This window comes from Haliotis rufescens, unplaced genomic scaffold (assembly GCF_023055435.1).
Source record: "Haliotis rufescens isolate VD_foot unplaced genomic scaffold, xgHalRufe1.0.p SCAF_39, whole genome shotgun sequence".
NCBI lineage: Eukaryota > Metazoa > Mollusca > Gastropoda > Lepetellida > Haliotidae > Haliotis > Haliotis rufescens.
In genome coordinates, this window is record NW_025964101.1 from 583310 (window position 1) to 594563 (window position 11254).

Sequence of the window (11254 nt, forward strand, 5' to 3'; positions counted from 1 at the left end):
TTCCATACCCATCCCTTCTTCCTCCTATACCATACCTATCCTCCTCTTCCTATTACATACCCATCCCTTCCACCTACTCCCCCTCAACATACCAATCCTTTCCTCCTCCGCTACCATATCCATCACTTCCTCCTCCTCCTCTACCCGTGAAGATCCGGGGTAGAATAGGTCTTCAGCAACCCATGCTTGCCGTAAAAGACGACTGCTTGTCGTAAAAGGCGACTTACGGGATCGGGTGGTCAGGCTCGCTGACTTGGTTGATGCATGTCATCCATCCTAATTGCGTGGATCGATGCTCATGTTGTCAATCACTGGATTGTCTGGTCCAGACTCGATTATTTACAGACTGCCGTCATATAGCTGGAATATTGCTGAGTGCGGCGTTAAACATCAAACCAACCAACCAACCTCCTCTACCATACCCATCCCTTCCCCATTTACCATACCCATCCATTCTTGTTCCTCTTCCATAACAACCCCTTCTACCCCTTCTACCATACCCATTCCTTCCTGCTCCATCTCCTCTACCATACCCATCCCTTCCTCATCCTCTACCACACCAATCCCTTCCTCCTCCTCTTCCATATCCATCCCTTCCTCTTCCTCTTGGATACCCATCCCTTCATCCTCCTCTTCCATACCCATCCCTTCCTCCTCCTTTTCCATACCCATCCTCCTCTTCCTATTAAATACCCATCCCTCCCTCCTCCTCCCCCTCTACCATACCAATCCTTTCCTCCTCCGCTACCATATCCATCACTTCCTCCTCCTCTACCATACCCATCCTTTCCTCCTCCTCTTCCATACCCATCCCTTCCCCCTCCTCTTCCATACACATCCTTCATCCTCCCCTACCATACCCATCACTTCCTCCTCCTCCTCCTCTACCATACCCATCCCTTCTTGTTCCTCTTCCATACCCATCCCTTCCTCCTTCTATACCATACCTATCCTCCTCTTCCTATTACATACCCATCCCTTCCACCTACTCCCCCTCAACATACCAATCCTTTCCTCCTCCGCTACCATATCCATCACTTCCTTCTCCTCCTCTACCATACCCATCCCTTCCTCATTTACCATACCCATCCCTTCCTCCTCCTCCTCCTCTACTATACCCATCCGTTCTTGTTCCTCTTCCATAACAACCCCTTCACCCCCTTCTACCATACCCATTCCTTCATTCACCATCTCCTCTACCATACCAATCCCTTCCTCCTCCTCTACCACACCAATCCCTTCCTCCTCCTCTTCGACATCCATCCCTTCCTCTTCCTCTTCGATACCCATCCCTTCAACTTCCTCTACCATACCCGTCCCTTCCTCCTTCTCCTGTACCATACCCATCCCTTCCTGTTCCTCTCCCATAGCAATCCCTTCAACCCCGTCTACCATACCCATTCCTTCATTCACCATCTCCTCTACCATACCAATCCCTTCCTCCTCCTCTACCATGCCCATCCCCTCCTCCTCCTTTTCCATACCCATCCTCCTCTTCCTATTAAATACCCATCCCTCCCTCCTCCTCCCCTCTACCATACCAATCCTTTCCTCCTCCGCTGCCATATCCATCACTTCCTCCTCCTCTACCATACCCATCCCTTCCTTATTCACCATACCCATCCCTTCCTCCTCCTCCTCCTCTACTATACCCATCCCTTCTTGTTCCTCTTCCATAGCAATCCCTTCACCCCCTTCTACCATACCCATTCCTTCCTGCTCCATCTCCTCTACCATACCCATCCCTTCTTTTTCCTATTCCATAACTTCCTTCCTGCTTCAATACCCATCCCTTAACCCTCTTCTACCATACCCATCCCTTCCTCCTCCTCTACCATAAGAAATCCCTTCCTCCTCATCTACCATACCAATCCCCTCTTCCTCCTCTTCGACATCCATCCCTTCCTCTTCCACTTCGATACCCATCCCTTCATCATCCTCTTCCATACGCATACCTTCCTCCCCTATACCATACCCATCCTCCTCTTCCTATTACATACCCATCCCTTCCCCCTCCTCTTCCATACCCATCCCTTCATCCTCCCCTACCCATCACTTCTTGTTCCTCTTCCATACCCATCCCTTCCTCCTTCTATACCATACCTATCCTCCTCTTCCTATTAAATACCTATCCCTCCCTCCTCCTCCCCTCTACCATACCAATCCTTTCCTCCTCCGCTGCCATATCCATCACTTCCTCCTCCTCTACCATACCCATCCCTTCCTCATTCACCATACCCATCCCTTCCTCCTCCTCCTCCTCTTCTATACCCATCCCTTCATGTTCCTCTTCCATAGCAATCCGTTCACCCCCTTCTACCATACCCATTCCTTCCTGCTCCATCTCCTCTACCATACCCATCCCTTCTATCTCCTCTACCATACCCATCCCTTCTTTTTCCTATTCCATAACAACCCCTTCACCCCCTTCTACCATACCCATTCCTTCCTGCTTCAATACCCATCCCTTAACCCTCTTCTACCATACCCATCCCTTCCTCCTCCTCTTCGATACCCATCCCTTCAACTTCCTCTACCATACCCGTCCCTTCCTCCTACTCCTGTACCATACCCATCCCTTCCTGTTCCTCTCCCATAACAATCCCTTCAACCCTGTCTACCATACCCATTCCTTCCTCCACCATCTCCTCTACCATACCCATCCCTTCCTCCTCCTCTACCACACCAATCCCTTCCTCCTCTTCTTCCACATCCATCCCTTCCTCTTCTTCTTCGATACCCATCCCTTCATCCTCCTCTTCCATACCCATCCCTTCATCCTCCTTTTCCATACCCATCCTCCTCTTCCTATTAAATACCCATCCCTCCCTCCTCCTCCCCCTCTACCATACCAATCCTTTCCTCCTCCGCTACCATATCCATCACTTCCTCCTCCTCTACCATACCCATTCCTTCCTCATTCACCATACCCATTCCTTCCTCCTCCTCCTCCTCTACTATACCCATCCCTGCTTGTTCCTCTTCCATAGCAATCCCTTCACCCCCTTTTACCATACCCATTCCTTCCTGCTCCATCTCCTCTACCATACCCATCCCTTCTACCTCCTCTACCATATCCATCCGTTCCTCCTCCTCTTCCATACCCATCCCTTCAACCTCCTCTACCATACCCATCCCTTCCTTTTCCTCTTCCATAACAACCCCTTCACCCCCTTCTACCATACCCATTCCTTCCTGCTCCATCTCCTTTACCATACCTATCCCTTCCTCCTCTACCATACCCATACCTTCTTCCTCCTCCTCTACCATCTCATCCCTTCCTGTTCCTCTTCCAAAGAAATCCCTTCGCCCCTTCTACCATACCCATTCCTTCCTGCTTCCATACCCATCCCTTCACCCTTTTCTACCATACCCATCCCTTCCTCCTACTCCTCTACCATACCAATCCCTTCCTCCTCCTCTACCACACCAAACCCTTCCTCCTCCTCTTCCATATCCATCCCTTCCTCTTCCTCTTCGATACCCATCCCTTCATCCTCCTCTTCCATACCCATCCCTTCTTCCTCCTATACCATACCTATCCTCCTCTTCCTATTACATACCCATCCCTTCCACCTACTCCCCCTCAACATACCAATCCTTTCCTCCTCCGCTACCATATCCATCACTTCCTCCTCCTCCTCTACCCGTGAAGATCCGGGGTAGAATAGGTCTTCAGCAACCCATGCTTGCCGTAAAAGACGACTGCTTGTCGTAAAAGGCGACTTACGGGATCGGGTGGTCAGGCTCGCTGACTTGGTTGATGCATGTCATCCATCCTAATTGCGTGGATCGATGCTCATGTTGTCAATCACTGGATTGTCTGGTCCAGACTCGATTATTTACAGACCGCCGTCATATAGCTGGAATTTTGCTGAGTGCGGCGTTAAACATCAAACCAACCAACCTCATTTACCATACCCATCCATTCTTGTTCCTCTTCCATAACAACCCCTTCTACCCCTTCTACCATACCCATTCCTTCCTGCTCCATCTCCTCTACCATACCAATCCCTTCCTCCTCCTCTTCGATACCCATCCCTTCAACTTCCTCTACCATACCCGTCCTTCCTCCTCCTCCTGTACCATACCCATCCCTTCCTGTTCCTCTCCCATAGCAATCCCTTCAACCCCGTCTACCATACCGATTCCTTCCTCCACCATCTCCTCTACCATACCAATCCCTTCCTCCTCCTCTACCACACCAATCCCTTCCTCTTCCTCTTCGATACCCATCCCTTCATCCTCCTCTTCCATACCCATCCCTTCCTCCTCCTTTTCCATACCCATCCTCCTCTTCCTATTAAATACCCATCCCTCCCTCCTCCTCCCCCTCTACCATACCAATCCTTTCCTCCTCCGCTACCATATCCATCCTTTCCTCCTCCTCTACCATACCCATCCTTTCCTCCTCCTCTTCCATACCCATCCCTTCCCCCTCCTCTTCCATACACATCCCTTCATCCTCCCCTACCATACCCATCACTTCCTCCTCCTCCTCCTCTACCATACCCATCCCTTCTTGTTCCTCTTCCATACCCATCCCTTCCTCCTTCTATACCATACCTATCCTCCTCTTCCTATTACATACCCATCCCTTCCACCTACTCCCCCTCAACATACCAATCCTTTCCTCCTCCGCTACCATATCCATCACTTCCTCCTCCTCCTCTACCATACCCATCCCTTCCTCATTAACCATACCCATCCCTTCCTCCTCCTCCTCCTCTACTATACCCATCCGTTCTTGTTCCTCTTCCATAACAACCTCTTCTCCCCCTTCTACCATACCCATTCCTTCCTGCTCCATCTCCTCTACCATACCCATCCCTTCCTCCTCCTCTTCGATACCCATCCCTTCAACTTCCTCTACCATACCCGTCCCTTCCTCCTTCTCCTGTACCATACCCATCCCTTCCTGTTCCTCTCCCATAGCAATCCCTTCAACCCCGTCTACCATACCCATTCCTTCATTCACCATCTCCTCTACCATACCAATCCCTTCCTCCTCCTCTACCACACCAATCCCTTCCTCCTCCTCTTCCACGTCCATCCCTTCCTCTTCCTCTTCGATACCCATCCCTTCAACTTCCTCTACCATACCCGTCCCTTCCTCCTTCTCCTGTACCATACCCATCCTTCCTGTTCCTCTCCCATAGCAATCCCTTCAACCCCGTCTACCATACCCATTCATTCATTCACCATCTCCTCTACCATACCAATCCCTTCCTCCTCCTCTACCACACCAATCCCTTCCTCCTCCCTTTCCACATCCATCCCTTCCTCTTCCACTTCGATACCCATCCCTTGATCCTCCTCTTCCATACCCATCCCTTCCTCCTCCTTTTCCATACCCATCCTCCTCTTCCTATTAAATACCCATCCCTCCCTCCTCCTCCCCTCTACCATACCAATCCTTTCCTCCTCCGCTGCCATATCCATCACTTCCTCCTCCTCTACCATACCCATCCCTTCCTCATTCACCATACCCATCCCTTCCTCCTCCTCCTCCTCTGCTATACCCATCCCTTCTTGTTCCTCTTCCATAGCAATCCCTTCACCCCCTTCTACCATACCCATTCCTTCCTGCTCCATCTCCTCTACCATACCCATCCCTTCTACCTCCTCTACCATACCCATCCCTTCTTTTTCCTATTCCTTAACAACCCCTTCACCCCCTTCTACCATACCCATTCCTTCCTGCTTCAATACCCATCCCTTAACCCTCTTCTACCATACCCATCCCTTCCTCCTCATCCTCCTCTACCATAAGAAATCCCTTCCTCCTCATCTACCATACCAATCCCCTCTTCCTCCTCTTCGACATCCATCCCTTCCTCTTCCACTTCGATACCCATCCCTTCATCATCCTCTACCATACACATACCTTCCTCCCCTATACCATACCCATCCTCCTCTTCCTATTACATACCCATACCTTCCCCCTCCTCTTCCATACCCATCCCTTCATCCTCCTCACCATACCCATCACTTCCTCCTCCTCCTCCTCTACCATACCCATCCCTTCTTGTTCCTCTTCCATACCCATCCCTTCCTCCTTCTATACCATACCTATCCTCCTCTTCCTATTAAATACCCATCCCTCCCTCTTCCTCCCCTCTACCATACCAATCCTTTCCTCCTCCGCTGCCATATCCATCACTTCCTCCTCTACCATACCCATCCCTTCCTCATTCACCATACCCATCCCTTCCTCCTCCTCCTCCTCTACTATACCCATCCCTTCTTGTTCCTCTTCCATAGCAATCCCTTCACCCCCTTCTACCATACCCATTGCTTCCTGCTCCATCTCCTCTACCATACCCATCCCTTCTACCTCCTCTACCATACCCATCCCTTCTTTTTCCTATTCCATAACAACCCCTTCACCCCCTTCTACCATACCCATTCCTTCCTGCTTCAATACCCATCCCTTAACCCTCTTCTACCATACCCATCCCTTCCTCCTCCTCCTCCTCTACCATAAGAAATCCCTTCCTCCTCATCTACCATACCAATCCCCTCTTCCTCCTCTTCGACATCCATACCTTCCTCTTCCACTTCGATACCCATCCCTTCATCATCCTCTTCCATACGCATACCTTCCTCCCCTATACCATACCCATCCTCCTCTTCCTATTACATACCCATTCTTTCCTCCTCCTCCCCCTATACCATACCCATCCCTTCCCCCTCCTCTTCCATACCCATCCCTTCCCCCTCCTCTTCCATACCCATCTCTTCATTCTCCCCTACCATACCCATCACTTCCTCCTCCTCCTCCTCTACCATACCCATCCCTTCTTGTTCCTCTTCCATAACAATCCCTTTACCCCCTTCTACCATACCAATTCCGTACTGCTCCTTCTCCTCTACCATACCCATCCCTTCTACCTACTCTACCATACCCATCCCTTCCTCCTCCTATTCCATACCCATCCCTTCAACCTCCCATCCCTTCAACCTCCTCTACCATACCCATCCCTTCCTTTTCCTCTTCCATAAAAACCCCTTCACCCCCTTCTACCATACCCATTCCTTCCTGCTCCATCTCTACCATACCCACCACTTCCTCCTCCTCTTCCATACCCATTCCTTACTTTTTCTCTACCATACCCATCCATTCCTCCTCTTCCCCTTCTACCGTACCCATTCCTTCCTCCTCCTCGACCATACCCATCCCTTCCTCCTCCTCCCCCTCGACCATACCCATCCCTGCCTTCGCCTCCTCTACCATACCCATACATTCCTCCTCTTCCCCCTCTACCATACCCATTCCTTCCTTCTCCTCGACCATACCCATCCCTTCCTCCTCCTCCCCCTCTACCATACCCATCCTTTCCTCCTCCTCGACCATACCCATCCCTGCCTTCAACTTCCTCTGACATACCAATCCCTTTCTCTTCCTCTTCGAAACCCTTCCTCTCCTTCTCATATACCATACCCATCCCCTCCTCCTCCTAAACCATACCCATCCTTTCCTCCTCCTCTTCCATACCCATCCCTTCCCCCTCCTCTTCCATACCCATTCCTTCAACCTCCTCTACCATACCCATCCCTCCCTATTCCTCTTCCATAACAATCCCTTCACCCCATTCTTCCATTCCCATTCCTTCCTGCTCCATCTCTACCATACCCGTAATTTCCTCCTACTCCATACCCATTCCCTCCTCCTCCTCTACAATACCCATCCCTACACCCTCCTCTTCCACATCCACCCCTTCCTCTTCCTCTTCCATACCCATCCCTTCATCCTCCTCTTCGATACCCATCCCTTCCCCCTCCTATACCATACCCATCCCTTCTTCTTCTCCCATACCCATCCCTTCACCCGCCTCCACCATACCCATCCCTTCACCCGCCTCCACCATACCCATCCCTTCACCCGCCTCCACCATACCCATCCCTTCCCCCGTCTCCACCATACCCATCCCTTCATCCTCCTCTACCTTACCCATTCCTTCCTCCTCATCCTCCTCTACCATAAGAAATCCCTTCCTCCTCATCTACCATACCAATCCCCTCTTCCTCCTCTTCGACATCCATCCCTTCCTCTTCCACTTCGATACCCATCCCTTCATCATCCTTTACCATACGCATACCTTCCTCCCCTATACCATACCCATCCTCTTCCTATTACATACCCATCCCTTCCCCCTCCTCTTCCATACCCATCCCTTCATCCTCCCCTACCATACCCATCACTTCCTCCTCCTCCTTCTATACCATACCTATCCTCCTCTTCCTATTAAATACCCATCCCTCCCTCTTCCTCCCCTCTACCATACCAATCCTTTCCTACTCCGCTGCCATATCCATCACTTCCTCCTCTACCATACCCATCCCTTCCTCATTCACCATACCCATCCCTTCCTCCTCCTCCTCCTCTACTATACCCATCCCTTCTTGTTCCTCTTCCATAGCAATCCCTTCACCCCCTTCTACCATACCCATTCCTTCCTGCTCCATCTCCTCTACCATACCCATCCCTTCTACCTCCTCTACCATACCCATCCCTTCTTTTTCCTATTCCATAACAACCCCTTCACCCCCTTGTACCATACCCATTCCTTCTTGCTTCAATACCCATCCCTTAACCCTCTTCTACCATACCCATCCCTTCCTCCTCCTCCTCCTCTACCATAAGAAATCCCTTCCTCCTCATCTACCATACCAATCCCCTCTTCCTCCTCTTCGACATCCATACCTTCCTCTTCCACTTCGATACCCATCCCTTCATCATCCTCTTCCATACGCATACCTTCCTCCCCTATACCATACCCATCCTCCTCTTCCTATTACATACCCATCCCTTCCCCCTCCTCTTCGATACCCATCCCTTCCCCCTCCTATACCATACCCATCCCTTCTCTTCTCCCATACCCATCCCTTCACCCGCCTCCACCATACCCATCCCTTCACCCGCTTCCACCATACCCATCCCTTCACCCGTCTCCACCATACCCAACCCTTCATCCTCCTCTACCTTACCCATTCCCTCATCCTCCTCTACCATACCCATCCCTTCCTCCTCCTCTTCCATACCCATCACTTTGCCATCCTCTATCATACCCATCCCTTCCTCCTCCTCCTCCTCTAACTTACCCATCCTTTCCTCCTCCTCCTCTACCATACCCATCCCTTCCTCCTCTAACTTACCCATCCTTTCCTCCTCCTCCTCTACCATACCCATCCCTTCCTCCTCCTCTTGCATACCCATCACTTTGCCATCCTCTACCATATCCATCCCTTCCTCTTCCTCTTCCATACCAAGTCCTTCACCCCCTTCTACCATACCCATTCATCCTACTCCATCTCCTCTATCATACCCATCCCTTCCTCCTCCTCCTCATCCTCTAACTTACCCATCCTTTCCTCCTCCTCCTCTACCATACCCATCCCTTCCTCCTCTACCTTACCCATCCCTTCCTCCTCCTCCTCTACCATACCCATCCCTTCCTCCTCCTCCTCTACCATACCCATCCCTACACCCTGTTCCTCTTCCATAGAAATCCCTTCACCCCCTTCTACCATACCCATTCCTTCCTGCTTCTATACCCATCCCTTCACCGTCTTCTACCATACCCATCCCTTCCTCCACCTCCTCTACCATACCAATCCCTTCCTCCTCCTCTACCATACCCATCCCTACACCCTCCTCATCCATATCCATCCCCTCCTCCACTACCATGCCCATCCTCCTCTTCCTATTACATACCCATCCCTTCCGCCTCCTCCACCTATACCATACCCATCATTTCCTCCTTCTCGACCATACCGATCCCTTCCTCCTCCTCCTATACAATACCAATCCCTTCAACCTCCTCTGCCATACCCATCCCTTTCTCTTCCTCTTCCACACCCGTCCCTTCCTCATCCTATACCACACCTATCCCTTCCTCCTCCTCTTCCATACCCATCCCTTCACCCTCCTCCACCCTACCCATCACTTCCTCCTCCTCTACCTTACACACCCCTTCCTCTTCAACTAACATACCCATCCCTTCCTGCTCCATCTATCATACCATCCCTTCCTCATCCGTTACCATATCCATCACTTCCTCCTCCTGTACCATACCCATTCCTTCCTCATTCACCATACCCATTCCTTCATCCTCCTCCTCCTCTACTATACCCATCCCTTCTTGTTCCTCTTCGATAGCAATCCCTTCACCCCATTCCTTCCTGCTCCATCTCCTCTACCATACCCATCCCTTCTACCTCCTCTACCATATCCATCCCTTCCTCCTCTTCCATACCCATCCCTTCAACCTCCTCTACCATACCCATCCCTTCCTTTTCCTCTTCCATAACAACCCCTTCACCCCCTTCTACCATACCCATTCCTTCCTGCTCCATCTCCTTTACCATACCTATCCCTTCCTCCTCTACCATACCCATACCTTCTTCCTCCTCCTCTACCATCTCATCCCTTCCTGTTCCTCTTCCAAAGAAATCCCTTCGCCCCTTCTACCATACCCATTCCTTCCTGCTTCCATACCCATCCCTTCACCCTTTTCTACCATACCTATCCCTTCCTCCTACTCCTCTACCATACCAATCCCTTCCTCCTCCTCTACCACACCAAACCCTTCCTCCTCCTCTTCCACATCCATCCCTTCCTCTTCCTCTTCCTCTTCGATACCCATCCCTTCATCCTCCTCTTCCATACCCATCCCTTCTTCCTCCTATACCATACCTATCCTCCTCTTCCTATTACATACCCATCCCTTCCACCTACTCCCCCTCAACATACCAATCCTTTCCTCCTCCGCTACCATATCCATCACTTCCTCCTCCTCCTCTACCCGTGAAGATCCGGGGTAGAATAGGTCTTCAGCAACCCATGCTTGCCGTAAAAGACGACTGCTTGTCGTAAAAGGCGACTTACGGGATCGGGTGGTCAGGCTCGCTGACTTGGTTGATGCATGTCATCCATCCTAATTGCGTGGATCGATGCTCATGTTGTCAATCACTGGATTGTCTGGTCCAGACTCGATTATTTACAGACTGCCGTCATATAGCTGGAATATTGCTGAGTGCGGCGTTAAACATCAAACCAACCAACCAACCTCCTCTACCATACCCATCCCTTCCCCATTTACCATACCCATCCATTCTTGTTCCTCTTCCATAACAACCCCTTCTACCCCTTCTACCATACCCATTCCTTCCTGCTCCATCTCCTCTACCATACCCATCCCTTCCTCATCCTCTACCACACCAATCCCTTCCTCCTCCTCTTCCATATCCA

At 50.9% G+C, this 11254-nt stretch overlaps 1 protein-coding gene across 1 annotated transcript; it reads left to right on the plus strand.

The window, feature by feature from the left end:
• Positions 1-2281: 2281 nt before the first annotated feature.
• On the plus strand, positions 2282-10608 carry LOC125372218 (flocculation protein FLO11-like; the record flags this gene model as incomplete). The annotated part of the gene is made up of 2 exons (XM_048381440.1): positions 2282-2304; positions 9450-10608. Coding segments are annotated over exons 1-2 (1182 nt in total), but the record flags the coding sequence as incomplete, so codon positions are not given.
• Positions 10609-11254: the final 646 nt, after the last annotated feature.